We start from the raw sequence: 25890 nt of genomic DNA, 5'->3' as shown, positions 1-25890 counted from the left end.
CCGAACGCAGCCTTATACACCATGACGAAATAGGGCCTATATTTACGCTGACAGCGTTGCCACTATATGTCACGTATACTATAGATAAATGTGCGCTTAAGCATGAAACGGACCGCAGTCTACATATACCGTGTTACGCGGTAGCCAATCAGCATTTTGCTTTCACAGAATAAACAACGGAATGATTGGCTATGATCTTTACTTCTAGCAGCTTCTCGTGTTAAAGCTGATGCGAGCCAATAGTTGACGATTATTGAAACGTCCTGTGTGCGCGCAGAAGTTTCTACGCATTGAGTATATATATATATATATATATATGTCGTAATAAGTATATGTATATACATACTCTTGTTTCGTCAACACTTACAGCTGATTGCAGTTAATACGTTTTGATTGTTACTTCGTCGTTAGTTTCACAAATCAAACTCAGCTCGGTTATGTGAAGACTCCAAAGTTATAGTCCGTTTTGAAGGAAAAGAACATCCGAGAATTATGACAACGACGACAAGTGATTTTTCAGCAATGATAGATTTGTCGAATTATGATTGCTTTCGAGTGAAGGAAAGTCCAGACCAAACCAAATACGAACTCTTTTCCATTTTACGCTCGGATAATTGCGACTTACAACTACTAAGGACTAAGCTCGTAAGTTTTTTTTTTTTTTTTTTCACTTAAGTTTTTACATTGACAAACGGATTCAGCTTCGTTTTCAAAATATTAAAAATGGTATTTTTGTGTCTTTTGGACGGTACGTTTTTCGGCGTCATCATGGCGTCGGGGTCATATATACATATCTCCGTCATGTGAAAAACTATGATTATTTATATAAAAAAACATCTATTCTGCTTTTCTCAATTAAAAGAAGATAAAGAATGAAGTTTAAAAATGTTCTATGATTTTGAATATAAAAATCTTCTCATAGAATTTGAGTATGTTAATACCATTTTGTATAATATTAATATTGTGTATGTATGTATGTATATAAAAAATGACTGATAAGTTCGAAAAACGCACAATGACAATAATCACATTGCTACTGTTGAGCAAGTTTGATCTTCCAAAACAACAAATGTCAAATGGCTTATTATGGCTTTTAATGTTTATATGACAGCTCGCCAAGAATAAACACTCTCAGTGATTTTTGACAAATGTACCAGCTCACACTTCAACTGTTGTAATAGTTAAAGTTTACAAGACAGGTGCCTTCAAATTACTGTTTTATTTGACGATATAATCATGTTTTTTTTAAAAGTTTGAAAAATCATTCTTATGTCTGATATAAGTGCTCTTAAGAAGCATTGGTTAAAGTATATAGAAATAGAAGACGACTACCATAATTGAAAAATTAAAACAATTTTTAACTCGATAAATTATTGTTTATCTTTTTGTTTCAGATACTCAATTATTCTTTTGTACATAATAGTTATATGTACATATGTATTTTTTTCTATAATGATATTTTTATTGATAGTCTTTGTTTCTAATTGAAATAAGATGCAACTGAACAAGTGTATCTGTTATAGTGGGAAAATTTTGGCATACCAATCGACAGATGTATTTCTTATTTTGATGAAGATGACGATCAGGTTCCAATTAATTTGGAATGCGAATTTGAGGCAGCATTACAGGTATATGTGCTACTTGTGTGATATTTTACAGAAAATTTAGATCAACATATATGTATATAGATTAGTTAAGTATGTGAAAAATATTTATAAGAAAAATATATATATAATCTTATGTATGTAAGAAACTTGATTAAATCAAATCATATATTAATCACTTTTTTCTTTGAATAAATATTATTTCAAATTGTTTGTTTTTAGCTAACAAGAAAGGCTACTACTTTAGATACAACAATTCTTTTGATTGTTGGTAATTTTTCTGCAAATAATTTATATTGGAAAATGTCACCAAATGAACATAAATTTCAAACGGAAATTTTTAAAGAACTGAATGCTTCAGTTCTTCGTTATTGGCATTCTTCGTCGCCTCCTTTATGGTTTACAACTTACATGGAATCGGTAAATGATTTGATGCGTGTTTAAATAAAGCATGTATAAATTCAGTAAATTCGAACTAGATGCAAAATTATGCAAATTTAATAAACTTCAGTGTATCATTTGATTTTACATTTTGATTTTAGTTTAAGTTTTCATTAGATGTAGTATTCTTAAATTAACAATCACCTCGAGACTAAAATAGTCGACAATACAAAAGTTTTATTCTTCCATTTTAAATGATTTTACAATACGTTAAAATGTTGAAATTGTCAAATTCTTAAAAGAATTAATAAGTAATATAGACACACTGTGAGACACAAGTAAAATCTTGTCGATACTAAATCCTATAATATATATTTAACTATAAAATAGCAACAAAATTTATCATTCCACAGATGAAGAAAGACATAGTGGCCACCATTACCAGTCAAGTGCTGAAAGACGCAACAGAGATATTAAATAAACGCTTGTTAGATATGCTTGTTCTTTCAAAAGATCATTCTTCTATTTTCAATGAAAATAATGAAAAGAAACCAAAATCTCAAGATGACGAATCAAGTAACGTTTACGCCTCAGTTAAACCTGTAAACGAGTCAATCAACACGAATACTGAAGATGATTCGCAGATAAGAGAAATATCGACGCTTTCATGGGAAATATTTCGAAAAACCTATAAAACTCAAAACATGGCACGATTAATAGCAGAAGATATGAGAATTCTGCATCAGTTGCAAATGGAGCTGTATACGAAACTGGAACTATATCGGTGCTTTGAGAAAACAGTTGATGAGCATCAACTCTCTCAAATAACCACTGACAATTTAGATAGCAATTCCAACAAGGTAGTAAAGCAATTTGTTCACACTTTGCATTCAGAATATGTTTTTGGTTTTTAGAATAATAATTTATTTTTTAACATTTATACAGATTGGACAAGAAAATTTATCAACAGAACCGACCAGTGAGAAGAGTTTCTCTAACACTATGAACATATTGAAAACTGAGAACGAACTTCGCATGAGTTGCTCCATCACCGGACATCAGATGATGGACGAGAATCGTAATAGCAAAGATATATCGCGTTGCAACAGAAACTTGTCGGATGAAGAAAAAGAGAAAGAAGATGAATCTTTTGAGATCATTCAGATGCCTGACTCGGAAATCTCAAGAGAATTATTTGTAAAACGTGAAGAGTCTCAACACAATAGCAGTCGGGACTCACCAAGTTTTGAGCTTGTGTCTGAAACTTCTTCTACTCGTGTCTCACCGCCATGCTCTATATATATGAACGAAGATCACTTTTCGACGTTCGAAGAAGAGCACTTATGCACACCTGTGTGTAAATTGCGCCATTTGATGGATTTTCATAACCATCTCTTGGGGCGACGATTCGATCCTCATTGCTACTATTCAATGACGGCTCTTAAACTTTATTCTACAATGACATGTCCTTCGAAGTTGTTAGATGTCAAGCAATCGGAAGAACGGAAAACTCCTCAATCTCTCAAATGTCCGATGAACAAATGTATGAACTACGGTGCACACGACGACATGAAGGATTCTCATGCAAGTTATCTGAGCGTACCATCTTACTGCGGTTCGGAGACGCAATCGCAATGCAGCGTTCAGTCACATCCCTCGAATGATGTTACGCAAAGTTTCCATTCGCATACCACGTCGATCACCGACGCAACTGTTCATGTCGAACCATGGAATATGTTTAGGTATCGTCATGCGCAAAATAAGATAGAACATTCAATAGTCAATGAAGATGTACAAACAGCAACGAAAGACAATCGTGACGCACCATCCTGTGGCATGTGTTGGCGTTGTCTATTAACAGTGGTTGCCCCGTACACATGCGGTAACAAAGAATGTGTCGATTGTAATTACAACTTGCCGGAAATCCTTGAAAAATACTTCTCAGATAATATTATTCCTTGCACGTCACATAATAATATTGCGCAAAGTGAATCTGACCGACCAAACGAGTCTTCTGAAAAATCAAAAACGCTGTTCATTAACGAACTAAACGAGCTAAGCACCGTTGATCCAGTCCACATCCTACCGGAAACGTTGGTTACTGCGGCAACGCAAGTCGGATGTTTCGCTTACGACACCGCGCGCGAAATGTTCGATAAACTACGAGCACACACGGTAAGTAATAGAAAAAGAATTTATATCTTTAATTGGTATAAATTTTTAAAGCATTCGTGCGAGAAAAACTGCAATAAAATTGCTGTTTTTAGAAAGAAGAACCTGTTAAACGTCGAGACGAGACAAAGTGCGACAATAGAAAATCACGGTAAGTTTTGAAATAGTAAAAAAAAAAATGCGTCCTTAATGTTAACGCATTATATTGTAAACGAGTAAAGCTTAAAAACAAACTTATTATCTGATTTTAGAATAAAAACGGAATAAAAAAACTGTTAAGCATCCGAACGAAATGAAATGCGATAAAAGAAAGTTCTTTTTGATCACTTGTAATTTACTGTAAATTAATAAGTTAACTATTCACAATTTTTCTCTTTGTAGTTAATGTTTTAGATGACGAATAAACACTAGGATTGTAAAATAAGATTTAGATGAGCGATTTATATTTAATTAATTAAATATCTGATTACCTAATTATTTAACTTTAAATACTATAATTCGAGTATTGTAAATTAGTCAAATAAAGTATATATATATATATATATATTATATTAGTATATATATATTAGTCGAATAAAGTTACATATATACATATATTTATTTATATATATATATATATAGAGTATATATATATATATATATATATGTATATAAAATATACTAAAATATATTATCTATAATATTATGTACATATTAAGGCTCTTCCACAAGTCGCTGTAGTCATTGTGTGACACGCATCATTTCGATGTCGATTCGATTTTGCTCGTATAATTTTGTTATCGAACCGAAAGAAGAGCGTTTGGTATATTTTACAAGTCTGTTCTATTAATTTCACGTGAGTTTGTATAAAAATATTTAGATTTACATAAGTCGTAGTAATTTTAGACGTACAAAAAAGTGAGTCTGATAAAATGATCAGCACATTTTATTCGAAAAACGGTTAGAGGTAAGGAAAAACATCCATTATCACAATTGTAGGATATAAAGAAGGAAATACTATGGTGACCTTGAATGGCCTTTAAAATTTTTTTCACATTATGAATCAAATTTTTTTTTTTAATGAAAAGGGTACTTTTGAGTCACTCTGTCGATAGTACTGAGTTAATAACTTTTATATTAAAGTATCTTTTGAAACCTCATCCGTTGTCGAGACAAACAAAATTAGTCAAAATAAAAAATTGTTTTACTATTATAATAAGTATTCTAAATGTTTACCATGTTCTAGACATGCATGTAATCTTTGTGGAAAGCTTGCTTGAAAAAAGAAGAGTGAAAAAGCTAGCTTATCTTCAACATCCTATTATACTCGAGGAAACATGATAGAAGAATACACAATATTTTTTGCAAAATAACCGTTCAAGAGTTAAAGGAGAAATTTCAGCAAGCTTTCCGCACAAAGATTACATATATATAGGCATGTCTGGAATAACATAGTGAACATTTTGATCAAATTCACCCTGTAAAACAATAAGTATAGAAAAATATATAACAAGGTCTGTTTCGCGCGAGCTTTTAGTAGATCTTAAAATTTATTTAGAAACAAAATGCAAATAAAACGCAAATAAAATTTAACAAAAGACAAACGTTTCGGCCCTTATATTTCTTCGCTTCTGACATTTGTATGAGAAGAGCCTTAATATTATATACAAAACTCGAATTTAAACTTTAAAAATGCAAAAAACAAACACAGTGGTTTTAAAGTAATTAAACAAAGAATATTTTGGATGTTTATTCGGATAATTGCATGTTTATATTACAATCTTTCACGGAATGCAGTTGTTATAAAGGTGATTAAATATTTGGCAAGAAATTCAATGATTTTGAATGTTAAATCGATGTATGCATTCCCATAAGTATCATACATGTATTATGAAATTAGACAACGCAATGCACATTGTTACGTTGTGCTTGTGAACAACTTTTGAGATTTGCAGAAATAAATATTGTAGACGAAAGAATTTTTTAGTTTAAATATTCCCTATTGCACTTTTGTTACATCACACACACACATTCATAATCCTCATATTTTTAACACTTTATATCTTACAAACCACTTTAAATAATTATTGTGTACTTTTTTTAACATAAAAATTTATGTTTTAATTTAAAACATTTCTTACTTAAGACTGTTAATCTACATATAATAATTCTTTATTACATAAAATTTATTTTTAACAGCCTAAATGTTTTAATTGATATGTAATACTTGACCGCTCATATTTTTGTTGACTTAGTAAGCTTCATACTCACAATAGTTATTCACATAATTTATTTTTTAGCGCGTTTTGATGAAGAAGTAAACCGGAAAAGGGAAGATTGACAACTAAAGCGCATTATGTAATTATTAAGATATTTAAATAAATTGTAAACAAAAACAAGCTTCTAGAATGCTGTATACCGTTGTAAAACGTGTAAAAAAAATCTACTTACAGTCGTTTACATATAAAAATCTAATTGTCTTTTAGAAAAAATTTGAATAAATTTGTCATTCGCGACAATTAAAAAGAAAATCAAATTTTATTAATAGTTTGCTAGAATGAAATTTTTTCATTTTATTTATTTTAAGAAAAAACAAAAATTGTTAAAAAAGTTAGTATACTTATTCACAGTTAGCGAATAAATTAGTATACTTATTCACAAAATATATTTCTTATGATTTGAATCATCATTCTGAGATATGAGGTATTCTGTTGCTTATTCTTTTGAGAATATTAATAATTAACATTTTTTAAATGCTTATTCTTGGAAACATTTATATATACATATGTATATTTACATATACAATATATATACACGTACATGTGCCCGCCAAAAGTTCCGGGCCACCTAAATAATTTCTGAATGATTCAAGATATTGGATTGAAATTTCTAGGGATAAAATGGGATCACAAAGTCTATCATTTAACCACAAAAACACTTATCTCTGCACTACCGTGGAGGAAGAAGGGGATCGGAAAATCTTAAACGGCATGTTGAGTCGAGTGAGAGCTCGTGAAAGGGCTTTGAAAGGGCTTTCCGAGACGAGAACAACGCGGGGTCGTCAAAGTCTCTACGATTTTTTTCGCAGAGTTATGATCATTTAAACATTTCCATTGAGAGTTTAGGAGATAAGTGTTTTTGTGGTTAAATGATAGACTTTGTGATCCCATTTTATCCCTATAAATTTCAATCCAATATCTTGAATTATTCAGAAATTATTTAGGTGGCCCGGAACACACTTTTGGCGGGCACATGTATGTGTATATATATTTATATATACACATATATACATATAGTTATCTTCAATTATTTATAAAAATTTGCCTATATAATTTTGATTTGAGAGAAATAGGTTTATGCATCAGGAAAAAAATTCCTACACAACTTTTGCAATTTAAAACAAATTCCGAAACAATATTAAAATAAATTCGATAAAAATGAGCGAGTTCTCGATTCACCAATCGGGAACCAATATTTCATGCTTCATAGAGCTATCGCTTCATTATTGTTGTTTTTTGATTAACACGAACACACACAAAAATTTCTAACTCGACCGTTTCCCTCATTGTCATTTTTCATCCTCTTTGTAGGCCGGATTATCATTTCCTTTTTTTTCATCTAGAGGTATGGCTCCGTATGTAGTTCCATCCTCCTCTTCGTCCGGTATGTCTACATATTTGTAGAATATACTCATCACAGTGAATATTGCCATGACCACCGCCATTAAACCGGCGTACAAGAAAATCTCGTACATCTGTAAAAACAAGTGATGTAAGAATGTTGAACATCTATAGATTATACAAAGATAGATATATAGATAGATTTTTTAATTGAATTTAAAAATTAGATTGTGCAATATGTGTTAATTTATATTTAAGAAAAAATATTTGCACCATTATGTAGCGACAATTATAAAAAAAAAAATAATAGACCATAACAGCGCCACATTAACAGAACAGCGAGTTCTGTATGACAAGTTTTTTAATTAATAATTTATCAGTCATAAAATGTTCGGAATATCCGAATTTCGCCGCTCACCTGCCGCTGGAAAGGATGCGAGCCTTTTATGATTACTACGATGAGATTACCGAAAGCATTACTTAATAACCAGCCTGCTTGCAACAAGGACTTCATGCTTTTCGGTGCTTGGGTGAAGGCGAATTCTAGACCCGTTATGGAGAACATCACTTCGGCCATTGTGATAATGATGTATTGTGGCAATAAATAAGCGATGTGCACCTCGTTTGGTTTTGTTACTGTTATTATTTTAGCGGCTAATACATCATTGTCTCGTAACTTCACGAGAGAACCCAATACGGTGTACACTCCTCCGAGTTTGAAGGTTTCGGCTTTCTTCAGCAGAGTTTTGTCCAAGTAGATATCATACTCGCCCGGTTTGTCCAATTCCACCAGACTTGACTTAAGTTTTGTCATAGGTATCGACGTCGTAACTTCGTTGTTATACTTGAACGTCAGGGTAGCGTTACTGTGTTCCTCCGTAAGATAAATGACACCACGAACCATCGGGTTGCCATTTGCTGGTTTGTCCACTTTGTCTATGTACTTATTATTGTCGTCAAGTCCAATCGGCGTTATAATCCAAGACGTTGCGTCGGCCTCCTTACCCGTAATGTTTCCTGATGCGCGAAAAAAGGTATTTATATAAAATTATGCCAGGTTGTGTATACACTTATACATAAATTTGCATCGCAGTTCAATATTATTCAAATTACTCTATTGAGGTTTTACCTTTTACATTGTCTCTTAACGAGGTGTAACCAGCCAAGTTGCAGTCTATAAAGTCCGCTGTATAGGGCAATGTAACACCGGTTTCATTCGCCTTCACATACAGCATTTCATACATCTTTAATCCATTTATTGTTGCAGTTTTTGTTTTATCTGGCATATCTAGTTTTAAGTGTACGGTACAATTCATTGTGTTGAAAATACGTATTTGAGCTAATCCCTCAGACGGCAATATTGGATACGTTGTCTAAAATCAATTTATGTAAAATCAAATTTCACATTTGTTTAACTTATCATTACGTTAGTTGTTTTTGTATCTTTTTAACTTAAAAAGAGATTTGAAAAAAAAAATCTCTCTCTGATAAGTAGAAATTGTTTATTCTCTGTTGTGGATATGCAAATGATCAAGTGCAATTCAAAAGTGATGTAACAAAAAAAACTTTTTTTTGTTCCGTTTACCTCAAGCTTTAATTCGACAAGGCCGGCAGCGATGAAAGCCACGCTGGCCAAAAAACCGCCGACAACGAGCTTTCTCAGAGGCGTATTGATCAGATGTATCTTGGCAAACATCGGATAGATGCACGTCTCGAAAAGAGGTATGAAAATCATAATGAGCAGCGGATTCACCGCTTGCATTTGGTCGGGCAACAACACCCAATTGCCTATCTGGCCGTCCATTCGCGTCGCTTGAAACGTCCATTGAGAACCTTGTTGATCGTACAGCGCCCAGAATATCGGTAGCGGTATGAACATTTTCAGAACTCGCAGCGAGGCCTTAATATCGTCAATCAATGTTCTTTCATACACATCATCAGCATGATCGAGCCAATGATCGCGTTTCGTTTTGTTCTTCACTTTATTGTAGATCGCGTGCTGATTTATGCGAAAGAAAATTTAGTAAAATACATTCTGTTGTGAGACCTTTGAGTTTGGAGAGACGTAACCGTTTGGAAACGTAAATATTTGCGCAATAAAAAATTCAAAAAGAAATTATGAAGAATGAAAATTAATTGAAGCCTTTTTTTAGTTTTGTCTGTACAAGTATTTGTACAGATGAAATTTTGAGATTTATGCTGAATCAGAAAGATATGTGCAAAACTTACGCCGATACATTGAGAAACCGTAACGATGAGATTGCCCTTAGGCTTGACTATTTTGTACAATCGTTTACCCATGGCAAACACCACTGAAAACAAAATTCTCGTCTCAATTAGAGATTGCGAATCAAATAAGAGTCTAGTATTTTGTGCGAGACATTTTTTTTTTTTTAAGTAGAGAAATTGATTTTATTTTTTTTTTTTTATCTCACCAATTGATACGATCATCAGAACAGCCGGTACCAGAAATGCCAAAGAAAAACACTTGTCGTTCCAACATTCCAACTCACGCAACGTCGGCGTGAGAAGAGTGGAGATCAAAGAGCCTGTGTTAATGGAGAAGTAGAAGACGGAAAAAAACATCGTTAAGTATCGTTCTTGCTGAGGTAAAACAAATTGATCGCCTCCAAAGGCCGATACACAGGGTTTTATTCCACCTGTTCCCAACGCTATCAGGAATAAACCAAATAACGAAAGTGCTCTGAAAAATAATGTTACATTAAAAGATATTATTATGTTAAAAGTATGAAACTATAATTTTTGTTGTAAAAATTGGAAAAAAAAATCTTGAAAATTAATAGCATTTAAGATTCCTCGATATAACTGCCGCAGACATGCGGTATTCTTGGAAGCGAGAAAATATACGTCTAAAATCGTCGACAAAACGAAAAAAGAGCATTTCCAAATCTCTAAATTTAACTAATTATGTAAAATATAATATATCGGACTATTGAGGAACTTTAAAAAAATATATCTATATGTATAATATTGTAATAATGCTTAAATTAAAATATAGAGTTTTGTAAATTGGAACGTGGTAATAATCTAATAGAAGTGCGCGATTTCAAATTAGGATTATTTTGCAATATTATTAGATTGACATTTGAAAATTTTTTTTTCTTTCCTCGTACTATTAAAATTTATTTTGAAAAGATTCTGTTTTTTTCTCAGTAATAAAATCGTTATATTGTATAATGCAAGCCATTCTTCTTTTAAACCATCTTTATCAAAACCATTTAGGATTTTTGTGGTAAAAGAAACATTGTATATATAATTTTATATTAAGAAATTTTACATTAATTTTATATTAAGAAACATAAATAATATTTTAAAGAAACTTCACTAAAGGATGTTTCTCTGTTAGTTTTGTAAAATTATATAAATATAAAAACCAATTTTTTAATATGACAGTGTATGTAATTAATTTTCAATAATTATAGTAATGAGTAATCTCTACATGTTATTAAATAATGTTTTTTTTTTTTTCACCTTGCGTCTAATAATCCGAGTCCGGTGACAGGTATCGCACTCGTGGCTAGAATCAGCTGTCCGATTGCGTAAATAATGCTCACGTAAAAAATAGTGTTGAACTTGCCGAGCCATGAATCGGACAAAATTGCACCAAACAGTGGGAAAAAATAAACAAAACAGGTAAATATGTGGTAGATCATCGTGGCTGTATCTTCATTGTAGTTTAGCATGGTTGTCAGGTATAACGATAATACAGCTGAAAAGTAATTATGTTACGTATGCAATTACACATATAGAAGTTTTATACATAAATATATATAATTTTACATAATATATATTATTAAAAAATAAGTATAAAAATTATAGGTTTTTTGCAATATAGAAGAATTATTTTTCATTTTTGTTATATATATATATAAGAGAATCAATCTTTCTTTCAATTAAGAGTACACATTGGATAATGCACAATATAAGACGCTTTTTGCGCTTGTAACTAAAAATTACATCAGCCACGTAGTTGGCGCTACTAAAGGAGCAATTGTTTTAATTGTACAGAACTGTTTAAATTACTAGACCGTATACTTGCCAAGAATTGACATTGATAACTATACGTTCAATTGATGTTAACGATTTATATACTCACTGCGCATTCCATAGAAGGAAAATCTCTCGCAGAATTCATTACTGACGATGAAGAACACCGACTTGGGATATTTCAGCTTCTGCAAAGTTTTTTAAATATATATACACATTCAAACGTAACGCATACACACACTTTGATATTATTAATATAAATTCAAAAGATCTTTAAATAGTCTACAATAGCTTTCAGTTTTCTCTTTACTTAGATTTATTTCGATTATGTAACTTTGAGAAAGAGATTGCAAAACTAGATGCAAAGAGAACAAAATGCAATGTGTACGTTAAATACAGCTGGGAAAGAAAACAACTTCTTCGAATGTTAATACAACACATCGCGAAAGAACACATCAAATATCATGTTGCATATATGTAAAATAAAAACTTCTGAAATATCTAAAAGTTTTTGGAAAATAATTAATTTGATTTTGTTAATGCTCATCTCGAGTCTAAAAAGATTTGTTTTTCAGTATTGAAGAATCTAGCGTGATTCCATTGACCTGAATAACACCATCATTGTTTTACAATATATATTCAGGTACATTCATTTCTAGCATGAAATGTGAAGGCCGCGACGGGACAGTAACTATTATTTGTGCTGCACATCTTGATTTTATTACCTAAAGACTTAAAAGGCGAGATAACAAAATGAGTATGTGGAATAACACTTTGCGTGAAATAATGGTTATGTTTGCACATAAAATATCTTTCAGTTATGAAACATGAACATTCGTCTCTCTCGCGTTAATATTGTGCGAAACACATTAATATGTGTTTATCTATGAAAAAACTTGTAAACTTCAGAATCAAAATCTCAATTTAAAAGATAAAATTTGTAAACTTCAGAGAATTAAAAACTCAATCTAGAAGGTGTTTTGCGTAAGAATATTTAAAAAAATATAAAAATTTTATACATTGTATGTGCGTGTGTGTGTGTGTGTAACATAGAAATTATTCTATAAAAATAACATAGAAATTTTTAATAACACACGTTTTTTTAATAAGAAGTTAAAAATAAAGTTTAAATATTTGAAAAAAAACACATTTTACAAAATATTTTATAATACTAAAAAAATATCTAAAAATACATATAATAATTCTAAAATAATCGAAGAATACATACTACTTCTGTAATAATAATTCTATGGAATATATCTACTAATGTATAATAAGTTTCTGACGGGACAAAAACAGCAATTTGCAAATAAACATTTATAATGAATGCAATTATATTGCTTTTACGATAAATCGGATTTCTAGAAACAAGGTCGTTCGTGTAGATATCACAAAGAGCCTTGATGTTTACATCGCGTTTCTGTTCCAAGGAAACAAGTTAAAAAATGCGCGAAGAGAAATTCTTATAACTAATTAAAAACAACACAAAGTTTGTTTGATCTGTGTTTGGTCATATCCTTGAATTTGGATAAATAATGTGAACACATTGTCAAAATAAGCAAATATCATCGTCTAGATATAAAAAGATAATTCGAATGCCTGTGATGTGATGATATCGGTGTGGTAGTACTTGAATAATTTTGTAAATCAAATGTTTAACATTTTAATAATTTTGATAACCATCAATAAGATAGCCATCAATGAGGAGATCGAGATGTGTATGTGTGTGTGCGACGAGTACATACACATATATAGGAGACTAGAAAATCAACAGAAGAAATTGTATCTGCGAGAAAGTTTATTGGTCGACCGCGATCGAGAGAATTAATCAAGTTCGTTGACATAAATGGGACACAGAATGAATTATATATTGTGAACCAACTACTTTACTTAAGAAATACTGATTATTTTTTAAAAATTATTTACATCGTTCGTTACGATAATTTTATAACTATCTGAATTTTACGGACATTTTATCTGTATGCAAAAAATCAAAGGTAAATATATCTTTGAGAGAGAGAAAGAGAGAGAGAGAGAGAAAGAATAAGTAAAGCAAACAATGAATATAACTATATAAAACATATATTTATTGAAAAGAGATAAGGAAATGGCAATAACAAGCTAACACCAAATGTTCGGGTACAATTCTTTTATAATTCGAAGATTTTAAAAAAGAAGAAGATTTTAACAAACGTGTACACACTGAAGAAGATCCCATAGTGGATCGAAACGTTTGTTAAAATTTTTTTTAAATCTTCGAATTATAAAAGAATTGTACCCGAACATCTGGTGTTAGCTTGTTATGGCCACTTCCTTATTTCTTTTTATTAAAAAAATATATTCAACGAGCTGTAAACATATATAATTATATATCTATGTTCTCTAAAGATATACTAGTGCGTGACAGATTTGATTTGATTGACTTAATTTAATCTTATTGAAAACGCAAAACAAATTTTCCAAAACAAATCAGAATGTACAAATTTTTATTTGCGCAAGTTTTTTACACTACGCTCCTCTACAGATGTAAATTACTATATTCTTTGTTAGTATATTCTACAAACTATTTGCAACGAAAGTGTTCTACAGTTTCACTCTCAGTGTTTATTTAACATTCTTTAAGATTCCTTTTAAAAAAACCCCAAAACCGGTTTGTATCTAATCAGATCCGGAAAGACAGGAACGTACAATCTGTGACTGTGAAGTTGGGTCTGAAGTTATCTAACGTCGAGTGTTGCAAGCGATTGTTAGAGCGACTGCAGGGCGTACAAATAAAACAATCTTTTTTTTTTTTTAAGATCGACAAAATGTGCTTCTATGTCACCACAGAAAATTGAAAGAATACAAATTTGCGCACAAAAATCAAGTCTGCTAGCTCTCTATATTTGACCTTTTCCTCTTTTTTATTTAAGGACTACAGTGTTTTCTCCGACTACAGTGGTTAGCAACCTAAATACAGTGGTTAGCAATATAAAATATTTCTTCTCATGAGTAAGTTTTTACTGCTGCTAACAAAGTTAAGTTGAGCTATTCAGCACTGCTAAGACCCGCTTACTCTGCGCAGAAGTTCAAAACTAGCTGCGGTGCGCAGCGCACATAAATCCAGCAAAACAAAAAAAAACAAAAAAAAAGCTAGTTTGAAAAAAAGGGTTGCTTGCCATATTATTCAAAATCGTATTTTAATTAGAACACTCTCCACCAGCACATACTTGTTTTTTAAAAAAATCCTAAGAAAATTGTCGTCAGTAATTTAAAAAAAAACCCCACTTTTCACAAAGGCTCAGCATAGGAAATCCATGTTAAAAATATAAATCTTCCATATTTTGGAATTTAACATTGCTACCTCTATTATCCAAACACAGGCTACGTATAAATAGATCATAAACTATGTATGCCGCAAATTTAAAGAAAATCCTAAGAAAATCAATAATTCGGTGAACGTGCTTAATTAAAACAACAAAGTTTTACCTGTTTTACCTGCGCATCCATTTTTAGTGACAGCTATCGCGCAGCTGCGGTAGTATCGCGATCGAGCGATCAATCGGTGACTTATATATCGATTATTTCACGATTGCTTCATCTGGTGGCTTTTTGCCAGATGTGAATAACGAAACGATCGAGGAAAGCGACAACTTTGGAGATCGTCGTCGTCGTCGTCGTCGTTAGCGGCGGCGGCGGCGGCGGCGACTTCGACAGTTCTGTACGTACACGCTCGTACATCGAGACTGACAACAGCAACTGGAAATGAACGTGCGGCTACCAGAGTAGAGGCAGTAAAGTGCTACCACGAGCACTATTGGATCGAGGAAGAAACAGTATGCACGCGTGTGACATTGTGCGGTTTGTGTCACGAGTCGCAGACCGTACAATCCAAACGTGGTGACGGTGAGTCAAGTATTTGGAACAACGTGAAAGTATCCGCTACGCGAGTTACGCGACCTGTCGGGATCGTTTTCTCAGATCGTTTTGGTGCAAGTGTGCATGGACGGTAAAAAGATATTTCGGTTTACGATTGGAAAGCGCGCGAGTTGTTACGTCTTTTTTCCAAAAAAAAAAAACAATTAAATAATAAATTATAAATACAATTTAAATACAATATATATCAAGGCTTAAATAATTCTCATTACGTATTCCAATGATTTAACAAATATTATCCGATGGCAAATATACGTAAAAATATATTTTGATAATCAATCTGATATGTAACCGAGTAAACAACGCTCAATTTGACTAAATAAATTATGCTTAAATTTTGACCGCGTTAAAAAAATTGGCAACTACAAATCAAAATGGAGAGCAAAATTTCAAACACAACAAATCGCTATTGACGCTAACGCTCGAATAAATATCCGCGTCACGAGGAAAATTACAATTTGTGTAAACGCGATTGTATTTATATTTAAACTGGATAAGCGTATAATTTTAAAAGAGAACGCGATATATAATTGCTAGATCGTTAAGATGACGCATACGTGCTGTCTCTTACTTATGTTATCTGCATTGTTAAATCCTTTTTTTTTCAGTAATTGTAAAGAACAAAGTACTAATTGTAAGATACAAAGACTGTACAAAGTATTAGGGGCATATCATTTGTTTATCTTTCGCAGAAGTAAGCAGAAAAGATAACAAAGAAAGACAATTGTTATATAAAAGCATTTAAATTCGTTTATGTAATATATGTATATATATATATATATATATAATTGATAATTTGTATTAAAAAGATAATGAAATGCATGGCATGGAATGTAATCGCAACGATATGCAATGCAGAAAGAACAGAACTTGCTCAATAGAACTGCGAGCAAGAAGATAAATGAATATATAATAAACACATCAGTGTACGCATTTATACGCGTGACAATTTTGCAACGTCGAAAATCGTGAAACTGTGCTTACCAACAACAGATCACCGATAGTTCTTGATCTTTACTTTTCACGGGATTACGTAAAAAGATAAAGAAAGAAGGAAAAAGAGAGAAAGAGAGAGAGAGAGAGAGAGAGAGAGAGAGAGAGAGAGAGAGAGAGAGAGACAGCGTTAATTCTTGAGAAAATGTTCCTTAGAATTGCCGCGTCATCATCATTGAATTATGCAACAAGAACGTATTTAAGCGCGCAATAATAATAGTGATACGTTTTCGAAATGAAGTTACCGATAAGCAAAGATAATTCCGAAAGTTTAGGTTTTCTTTATAAGAAAACGTCGAAAAAAAACTAAAATTTATTTTCACACAATGAAACACGACTCATTGTTGTGTGTGACGTTTTTTTTCTTTATCGTAGATCTATAAATCTTATCTATCTCAAGCCTACATACATGTGTGTAGACTTGAGATAGATATATTTATTGTGTAATTCGTATATGTTATTGAGAACATTGTATTTCTCAAATATTGGTATGTTAAGAAATTGTTGTTTGTTGTGTGTGTGCGCGCGCGCGCGCGCTTTAATCTCACCTCTTCTTGTCCTTCGGCATTTATCTGATTGTCTGGATGATCTAAAACAAAATATAAATATTTACAAGACTATATGGATAAAAAATAAAGAAAATCGAATCGTTCTCAAACATATCTTGTGTAAGAAAAAATTCCAGAGTTACTTTGATATTTTAAAATACACACGGTACATCTCTTCGCGAATATCTCTTGTGAGAAACCAGTGTATTTAATTAAATAGTGGTGAAAGCAATTATCTCGCAATTTGGCAGTTGTTCAAACTGGGTCACGGACCAATTTATTAGTATTAAGTCGATCAAAAGAGCCATATCGTAAACTGTGTCACACAACCGTAGAAACTGTCCAATATATAAAATTACGTTACAAAGTATGCGTGTGTTTTGCCGGTCATGATATATTACATTGTCGCTATGTACTTTTTGTGATCGGCGAATTTAATAAAAGAGACAGTTATGTGCGCACACGTTATGTAGCCGGTAGCGGCGTTCGCTATGGTTTTTATCTTATTCTTTGTTACTCGCCGTTTTTTTTTTTATCGCACTTGTTGTATTAATTGCAATAATCCGTTTGCGATAAACGACATTGTCTCGAAATACAGAAGGCTATTATCATCGCATAAGAACAATTCCCAATTATTGGCGATTAACAAACGGATGCGATACTCGACATTTTTCAACAAGATAAGAAAATTCTTGTTTACCGCTAATCTAAAGTTCGTTAAATTAAATCATTAAATTTATTCTTTTAATTAAATTAAATCATTTCAACTGCTATTTGCGTTTTTCATTATTACATCAATATATTATTTCATTTGTTTAATATTTTCGAATAATTAGCAAATCAAATTTTCTACATTTAAATTATTAGTTGTTAAATTATATCTCAACAAAAGTAAAATGAAATTGAATTTATTTATGTTTAATGTGTATGTTGATTTTAATTTTGTTTACTGTCAAATTAGAGTTTGCTTTGCATTTTTATTTGTTTTTATCTAAGCAATAAAATCATAATTTTCCAGTCGACATTGCGGGAGCATTGTTGATAGTTAAGTCTTTTTCAAGTTGCGTAAGCAATATTTATGTCTACAAACTGTCAATTCATGACAAGTCAATTCATGTTCGCGGCAGATAAAAAAAATTGTAATTCAATGAGCGAACATTGTCAAGTCACTTTAATATCGTATGTTTATTAGAGATAAAGCGATAAATGATGAAATAAATGATGAAATAAAGTGTATTTTCAGTGTCATTGTCCTATTTTACTCATTTTCATTCTGAGAATTGTTATTTTTTTCACATTTTTCTCTTTATATGTATCACGTCTACATATTATATACCCTGATAGTAAAATTGTAAAAATATTGCACAAAAATGGCATCATGAATAACGACGACGATCCTGCAATGGTTGTGCACTAAGATGATTCGCCATAACGCAACAGTTTTGTCGAAATAAAATTTTGTAAATAATATTTGTCAAAAGTTGCGAAAAAGTCGTTATGCATTTCCATAAGTATATACATGAATTAAGTTGATTTCTTATGCAATTATATTTCTCTACATATTTTAAACATCACATAGAGCTGAAATTTTTTCCTCAATTATTGGACAATTTCTTTTTGAAATTAATTCTGCAAATATACCGCTAAGATGATTCGCCATATCGTTATTCTTTTGTCGAAATAGTATTTGGAAAGTAATTTTGCATACAACTACAAATATTTTATAAAGAATCAATGTTTTTACATCTATTTCCTAAGCTATATATGTGTAATTGCAAATTAAAATTTTAGTGCAAGATTTCGTCACATAATTTTGTAAATGTTTTCCTATCCTAGGGTATATAATATATATATTTACATATATATATAATAAGTATATATTATATATATATATAAACAGTATATATATATATATATAGTATATATATACTATTTACACACGTGGGAATTTATTCACCAATATGATCAAAATATCGAATATAATTCTAATTGCTTTGTTACCAAAGAATTCGTATGACGCATAAATACAATTGCAGCATCTCCGATAAGTAGAAACGAAGCCGATGTTAGTGTTTATTATCGGTAAAAAAGAACACAATGATTAACAGGTATGTACAGAAAGAAGTGCGTCCTCATTGTAACAACAGTTAGCGGATCGCGTGCTCGATCGATTAGAAAAGAAATTACACTTGAAATTGTTTCTTTGTTAACTTTGAAAAAAAATTGGATCGTCGCTTGTATAAAAGCAGTCGGAAAAAAAAAAAAGAAATAAACTAACGAATCACACAGACTCCGATCTGCTTGTCTTTAATCTGATATACAACACAAGTATGTGATCTTATATAAGCCGTTATGTATACGTGCCACATATACAAGAGGAATGCTGTTTATTGTCTTTATCAATGTTTCGATACCTTGAATTTCGCCTTCGACATTTTTTTTCCTCGACACGTCCAAAGTGTCCATTTTTCACCGACTCTTCTTCAGTTTACCTTATTCTCTCGCGACAACAACTCAAACACTGATCTGGCTTGTTTGATCGAATGTCGTCCACAGATTATCTCCTTCCCATCTTATCTATCAAAACCTGCGAACATTGAATTGTTGAAGATGATTCCCCACAAAAGGCGCGCGAGTTTTATCACCGTACGCAGCGCGTCAAAAATTTGCAGAGTAGACGTGGGCAAGAGGGTCGTTTTCTCTTAGAAATAAATAGCGTTAACAAACGCCGTACACCACAATTGACTGTAACAATCGCTTGTCCACAACTGCACTGATTATTTACCGCAAGGAAAACCGCACCTCCTGTTTTTTAGAATTCCATCCAGCAAACAATTTGGTTGTCAGATGTCGCGATTTTGTAAGCCAACCGCCACATCAAATCCATATCCACATCTGTGTCCTCGGTAGGATATGGTTTTGGTGAGTTTTGGTGACCATGTTGCGTTTTTTGTGTCTGTGTGTTAACAGCTTTGGCAGCACACAAAGTATGTTTCCGTATTGTAGCGTTTCTGCACACAGTTTCTGTTGGCAGGTCTGCGTTCAGTCAGAAACTGTTTGCTGGGCAAATGTCTATTCTGCGAATTTTTGACACGCGCTGTGTGTACACAATACTCAAAAATCTCGAGATTTTGTGTATTTATTAATATATAAAATGAACTATGTACGATCTTATAGTCCGATCTTATCTCTAAACATCGTCTTAAGTTCATTTTAAAATGTGGGCCATTTTATTGGCTACAGTGCATCTGAAAAGATGAACTTAAGACGATCTTGAATACAAGATTCGAGTATGAATCATTCAGCCTATGTGGCTGAAGTGAAGTGTTGCTACTGAAAATGTGTAAACAATTGCATGTCGATAGTGCTCTTTCAGTATCATAATAGTTTAATATACATATAAAATTAATGGCAAAAAGAAAGAGAGAGAGAGAGAGAAGCAACGATAAATTTGTGATACTTTCGACATATTTTGAAGAAAATTAAATTACGATAACACTGCTAATCATCTGATATCGCGATAAGACTTAATTTAACAAACACGTGATAAATACATATATCACACACACACAAGAGAAATTTTTTTTAATGTTATAAAAAAATATATTTAAAAATTGTATCTACATATATTATTATACACTAAAATTTCTACATTTTGTACAAAATAATTCTACAATTTGTAAAAAAAAGATACGATACGCTACATAAAGCTAAATGTATATGATAAAGATATAAATTAACAGACACATAACATTATAAAAGATTGTGAAAAAAAATCGACACATTAATGAAAGTATGAGAGAATTTTTCATGAAATAATATTTTGTCGTCTTGATCTTCCGATTAATAAATTCGCGAAATCAGTGTTTTTCAAAAGATTGTGTTTTTGATGTATATGTTACAGTAAAAGTGCAAACTTTAGTAAATCTATACACTTTCTAGCCAATGTATGCATTTATATAAAATTGTAGCAAAAGCATCAACTTAAACATAAAAGTGCTACTATTCCTAGTAAATGTATGTATTCATTTATTAAACAATGCAAACATTTGTTATAGGTTTTACAGTAGTAAAAGAGCATATCATGTGAGATAAGCTTGAAAAATACACGGTTATAGGGAACGTTATCTGTTCCGCTTATTTTCTTATACTCTCCCACGTAAACAAAAATAACAAAACTTTTGAGAGTGTAGAAAATATCAAGGCACTCGAAAATATTACGTGGAAATTCCAATGCAATTTTTTTTCATGTTTTATACGTTATACATTTATGTAATTGATGTGCACATCTGCTAGGAAAAATATTGATTAACGCTCGTTCCCACCATTTCCGATTAACTAAATCAGCGATTAAGCATCAGTCGCGATTGATCCGTTCTGCTAAACGATTAATGCGACTGGCAATTCCAATGGAATAATCGGCCGATGAAGTTAATCAAAGATGGTTAAAACGAGCGTTAAATTGATGCATTTTTGTTTATTCATATTCTCAGTAAATCTAAAGATGTGAAGATATATGCATCTACTGGTAAAAGTTTAAATTTCATTGCTTTTGTGAACATGTTTACTTATCCAACTGATAGGCGCATGCATTGATTAGTAAAGTGTGTACACTTCCTGAATTCACACATTAACTGCGACACATACACGTATGTTTCTCGGTTCTTAGTGTTCTTTCAGTTTCTTATTGTTACGCATCAAAAAAAAAAATTAAAAAAAAAAGAAATAAAAAAAAAATAAAAAAAAATAGTTTCGCAATATAGCAGCGCATCCACGTTTTTCGCATATATCTATTAATCATTGTGAAAAGACAAAACGAGCATTGTACAGTTTACACTCTTCGCGCTCGTTCTTTTTTTATATGACGTATCAGTTGCAATACGATATAAATTTTGCTTTTTTTTTTGTTGCGCGAGATTGAAAGAATCCTTATAACATCTTAGCGCGCGATTGTTATCAGAACGATCGATAGCATTAAATAGAATGATACGCGCTTGTGTATTGTGACGCGACTAGTTCTCTCGTGCGTTATATTAATTACTCTCGGGAGTATTTCTCTGAATAAATGATTAAATTATTACGGAGAGTTGCATTTAGCACAGTTGTCGTTAACTTTTTCGAAATAAATTAATCTACCTGACATTCAGACGCACTTCGCGCGCGCGCGTGTCAAACATAAATAATCTATCCGTGTTACGATTCAGCAAACAACTTTATAAATTGAAATTTTATTTTATCCTACAAATAGAGACGCGAAAAGAATGACAAAAAAAAAAGTTGATAGAAAATAACTTTTTCCAGAGTAGAATTCAACTTTGAGCACTTTATCACAGGATAAAGATCGCCGTAAATTTTTCGCAAGTTTTTACATGTTGTTTCTAATTAGTAGCAGATCTTCGTTCATAGTTCGGTAGTGGCCACTCCCCAATATTGCTGCATTCTTGTAGCGTCTTGCTCCAACGAATCCATGCCGTTTCTCTCCTGAATAACCGCGAAGTCGTATTCAAGATTGTACGGCATCAATCTTTGCAGACTGCCGAAGTAAGCGGCGTTCGGTCCACCGTTCAACAATCTCCGACCGCTGCCGAAACGAACAACCGGTGGTCGCGGCAGCGAAGGATTGAAGGATCTGGCGCTGCCAAATCTCTTCGATAGAAAGGGCAAGTTGCCGCCTAGCTGGGGCGTCGACCTTGATTGGCCTCGATGCAACGGCGCTTTTGTAAGCGTGTCTAGTTCCTTGTCGAACAACAGTTGAGTGTTCTGCTCAAGCATGTACTCCCAACAACGGAATTGCTCCTCGCTAAGAGCCCCGGATCTCTCTGACACAGTGTCCTCTTGCGCAGACAAGCAAGATGATACCTGAGAAAATTATTAAAGAAAAAAAAACTATATTTTACAGATGTTATTTTTTATATTACACATATTACGTATAATTTTTTTTTTTTTTCAGAAAACAAGTATCGAAGAAGAGTCAGATTTTACCTTTCGCGTTCCGTTCTCTTGCATGAGAACGCTTTGATGAGCTTTGTTTGTCGCTCTAGAAGCTGCGCTTCCAGACCACATCCTTCCCGATGGATGACGAGACTTGAAAGTGCTATCGCTAGCTTGATCAGATTGCCCACTCGGCGAGCTGCGGTCATCTCTATAAGGAGGACTCTCATTCTCCTGCGTTGATCTACAGTTTTTGAAATATCTTCCAGAACCACCGTGAACCTTGTTGGATCTATGAGTGTCAAACAAAAAAAAAATATAATAAATAATATAGTAATACAAGTTTTTTTAATTCTCATTTTCTCTAGTGAAAATTAAAACAATTTTATTTATTTTTTTTATTTTATTAATTGTGTATAAATTCACAATATTGAGTGAGTTATTTGTCGTCAAGCTTTGTAAAAAATTTTAAACATATTATCTTACTACTCTTACCTGCCAACTATATTCTTCAATACGCCATTTAGATAATAGCCTTCGTTCGTGTGGCAGCAGCAGGCCGTTGGCGGCTTGTGCGCCGTCGCCGGCACACAACAAGGACAAGAACACACGCCGTCAGTCTGGCTTCTGTTTTTACCGACGGCGTGTCTGAGCTCTCGCATGAGTTGATCCATATCAGCCGGACTTGGTCCCGTCAACCTGACGACGACGACGCTCAAATTATCCTCCGCACCATAAGCCTGCGCTAGATCCTGAAGCCGTTTAGCTGCCAAAACCGGACTGGCCTCGGCTCTAGCTTCTCTCACAGCTTCTTGTACGCTTAGAACTTCCCATAATCTCCGATTAGCGATTATAATAAACTCATCATCGTCCTCTAACGTTACTTCCTCGAATACAGGATCGGGCACCGCCAGAGGAAACATAGCGGCGTTACCCAACTGACTCCTGATCGATTTCGATGTTTTCGACGTGGCAAGAGTCAAAGGACCAGCGGCTCTGCAAAGAACGGCTTTAGCTTCACCGGAAGAAGCCACCTTCAGAGAATATTTGGCTGGAGCCTTCGGATATCCATGTTGCGACGGTAGTTTTATCACGTGGACCAGAGTCGCGTCAATGCCATATTTTTGACCTTTCTCTTTAAGCTCTCTGTGTGCTGATAGTAAAGTGTATTTCAGGTACTCTTTTGACGTTTCCCGGACTGTTCGTTCCTCGAGCAAGAGACGGGGTATCATCTCTTGAAGGGCGTTAGGTGCTTCTTGATTAGAACCACCGTCAAATATGCCAAACAAACCTTCGACGTTGCAGAAAGACGGCATCCGCACTTGGGAAATGTATAGCCTGCGTACAAACATGCATAAGAAATGCACATTCTGATATATCTGTAAAGTTCTTTGCTTTATATTTTTGCAAAAGATATTTTTTTCCAAAAAAGCAACCGCCAATAAATTTGCAATTTTTTTTAAATAAAAATATAACGCTAGTCAATTTTACTTCCATTTTTATATATTTATTTCTAAATTTCAAAAACAAATTTTTTTTATTTTTCTCATAAAAATTGAAAGTCATACTTTTCACGCGAGCCTGAAGTTTCTGAGAAACCGACTCGCCACGGTTGTTCGACACTCTTTTCAGCCGCGACAATTTCTTGCTGATGCGGATGAGACGGCAAACTAGGCCTGTTCTGTCCAGACACATCTACTAACGATATTGGTCTCTGAGATCTGTAGACTTGAAACTGTCGCGGATCTACATGCAGTCGAGAGTTGCAAGATATATCAAGAAATTGCAGTTGCGGTGGTACTAGAGTAGCTAGATTTATTCTATCCAACTGATTATGTGCCATGTCGAGTACCTGGAAACAAGTATTACACAGTTTAGGCGAATTTTATATTTTTACAACAATTTAAATGTGCTCGAGAAAATTTCCTCAATTTAAGTATTAATGTCAATACGAGCCTGTATGCTGAATCTGTGCAAATATAAATATATATTTTTTAAAACTTTTCTTAAATGTTTAAATTAATACACATCGAAATTCGAATTAAATTTAATTCGAAAATTCACATAGGACGTTTGGTTTGCATCACATATTAATGAAATTTTCTATATTTTTATATAAATTTTGTGTCATTTATATTCATGTGTATTTAGAATACGTGTATGTTTACCTTCAAGGACGTTGTTTTACTGAAGGTGGGACACGTTAAGAGGCGATTCGAGTGTACACGCAACACGCGCAAGTGATGCAGATTTGCTACATTGTCCGGAAGATACTGCAATCTGTTTCCGGACAATACTAACTCTTCTAAATCGCTCCATGCGGCTATGCAACTGCAAAACATACATAATAATACTAATAAATATATTATATATAATATACAGGGTGTCGGACAATTACTTTAAAATCTCTCGTAGTCAGGTAGAAAGAATAAAACTGAGTCGAAAAGTCCTGAACTATTTTTTTCTATTATATATAATAAATAAGTAATTATTGAATAAATCAAGCCAATCAGCGTCAACCTTTAGCCGGGCGCACGTCAGTAAGCCACGCGGAGCGCTCACGCACACCAGGCGCGTAGTTCACTGACGTGCGTTCGGCTAAAGATCGGCGCTGATTGGCTTGATTTATTCAATAATTACTCCTTTATTATATATAATAGAAAAAAATGGTTCAGGACTTTTCGACTCAGTTTTATTCTTTCTACCTGCCTACGAGAAATTTTAAAGTAATTGTCGGAC

The 25890-nt window shown here is 32.8% G+C and overlaps 3 protein-coding genes across 6 annotated transcripts in view; 1 reads left to right on the top strand and 2 right to left on the bottom strand.

The window, feature by feature from the left end:
• Positions 1-353: 353 nt before the first annotated feature.
• LOC109858305 lies at positions 354-4713 on the top strand. Its single transcript, XM_020435411.1, has 7 exons — positions 354-645; positions 1524-1628; positions 1827-2024; positions 2399-2845; positions 2931-4160; positions 4253-4308; positions 4409-4713. Exons 1-7 carry the CDS (start codon positions 493-495, stop codon positions 4422-4424), a joined length of 2205 nt encoding a protein of 734 aa, XP_020291000.1. The 5' UTR covers positions 354-492; the 3' UTR covers positions 4425-4713.
• Positions 4714-6677: 1964 nt separating this feature from the next.
• On the bottom strand, positions 6678-20079 carry LOC109858303 (peptide transporter family 1). Of its 3 annotated transcripts, XM_020435408.1 has the most exons (10): positions 19635-20079; positions 17221-17261; positions 11874-11952; positions 11249-11486; positions 10192-10460; positions 9986-10068; positions 9342-9755; positions 8886-9129; positions 8175-8773; positions 6678-7890 (listed from the first exon to the last, which is right to left on the bottom strand). In XM_020435408.1, the coding sequence occupies exons 1-10, from the start codon at positions 19684-19686 to the stop codon at positions 7705-7707; spliced, it is 2205 nt and encodes a 734-aa protein (XP_020290997.1). In that variant the 5' UTR covers positions 19687-20079; the 3' UTR covers positions 6678-7704. The 3 variants fall into 3 exon arrangements, with proteins under 3 accessions (XP_020290997.1, XP_020290998.1, XP_020290999.1); XM_020435409.1 differs by lacking the exons at positions 17221-17261; positions 19635-20079 and adding an exon at positions 15233-15395; XM_020435410.1 differs by lacking the exons at positions 17221-17261; positions 19635-20079 and adding an exon at positions 15242-15395.
• A 2444-nt stretch (positions 20080-22523) lies between these two features.
• Positions 22524-25890, bottom strand: part of LOC109858302 (PH domain leucine-rich repeat-containing protein phosphatase 2) — a 63833-nt gene continuing 60466 nt past the window's right edge. For both annotated transcript variants that reach the window (XM_020435405.1, XM_020435406.1), the window contains 5 exons: positions 25320-25482; positions 24720-25003; positions 23647-24489; positions 23203-23443; positions 22524-23079 (listed from right to left, as the gene is read on the bottom strand). In XM_020435405.1, the coding sequence (XP_020290994.1) occupies positions 22621-23079; positions 23203-23443; positions 23647-24489; positions 24720-25003; positions 25320-25482 (1990 nt within the window). In that variant the 3' untranslated portion in view covers positions 22524-22620. The remainder of the gene's footprint in view (positions 23080-23202; positions 23444-23646; positions 24490-24719; positions 25004-25319; positions 25483-25890) is intronic.

The sequence above is a fragment of the Pseudomyrmex gracilis genome, unplaced genomic scaffold (assembly GCF_002006095.1).
Source record: "Pseudomyrmex gracilis isolate BER0280 unplaced genomic scaffold, ASM200609v1 scaffold_197, whole genome shotgun sequence".
Classification (NCBI taxonomy): Eukaryota; Metazoa; Arthropoda; class Insecta; order Hymenoptera; family Formicidae; genus Pseudomyrmex; species Pseudomyrmex gracilis.
This window is presented reverse-complemented; position numbering and strand designations above follow the sequence as displayed.

What these genes read in the sequence shown, in the direction of transcription:
- LOC109858305 (XM_020435411.1), top strand. Translation starts at nt 493, where the DNA reads ATGACAACGACGACAAGTGATTTTTCAGCAATGATAGATTTGTCGAAT. An exon ending in TTACAACTTACATGGAATCG is followed by an intron (nt 2,025 to 2,398) that starts GTAAATGATTTG and finishes ATCATTCCACAG; the next exon opens with ATGAAGAAAGACATAGTGGC. An exon ending in ATAAACTACGAGCACACACG is followed by an intron (nt 4,161 to 4,252) that starts GTAAGTAATAGA and finishes TGCTGTTTTTAG; the next exon opens with AAAGAAGAACCTGTTAAACG.
- LOC109858303 (XM_020435408.1), bottom strand. Translation starts at nt 19,686, where the DNA reads ATGGACACTTTGGACGTGTCGAGGAAAAAAAATGTCGAAGGCGAAATT. An exon ending in CTCGGATTATTAGACGCAAG is followed by an intron (nt 10,461 to 11,248) that starts GTGAAAAAAAAA and finishes ATTATTTTTCAG; the next exon opens with AGCACTTTCGTTATTTGGTT. An exon ending in TTGTCGAATTAAAGCTTGAG is followed by an intron (nt 9,130 to 9,341) that starts GTAAACGGAACA and finishes AATTGATTTTAG; the next exon opens with ACAACGTATCCAATATTGCC.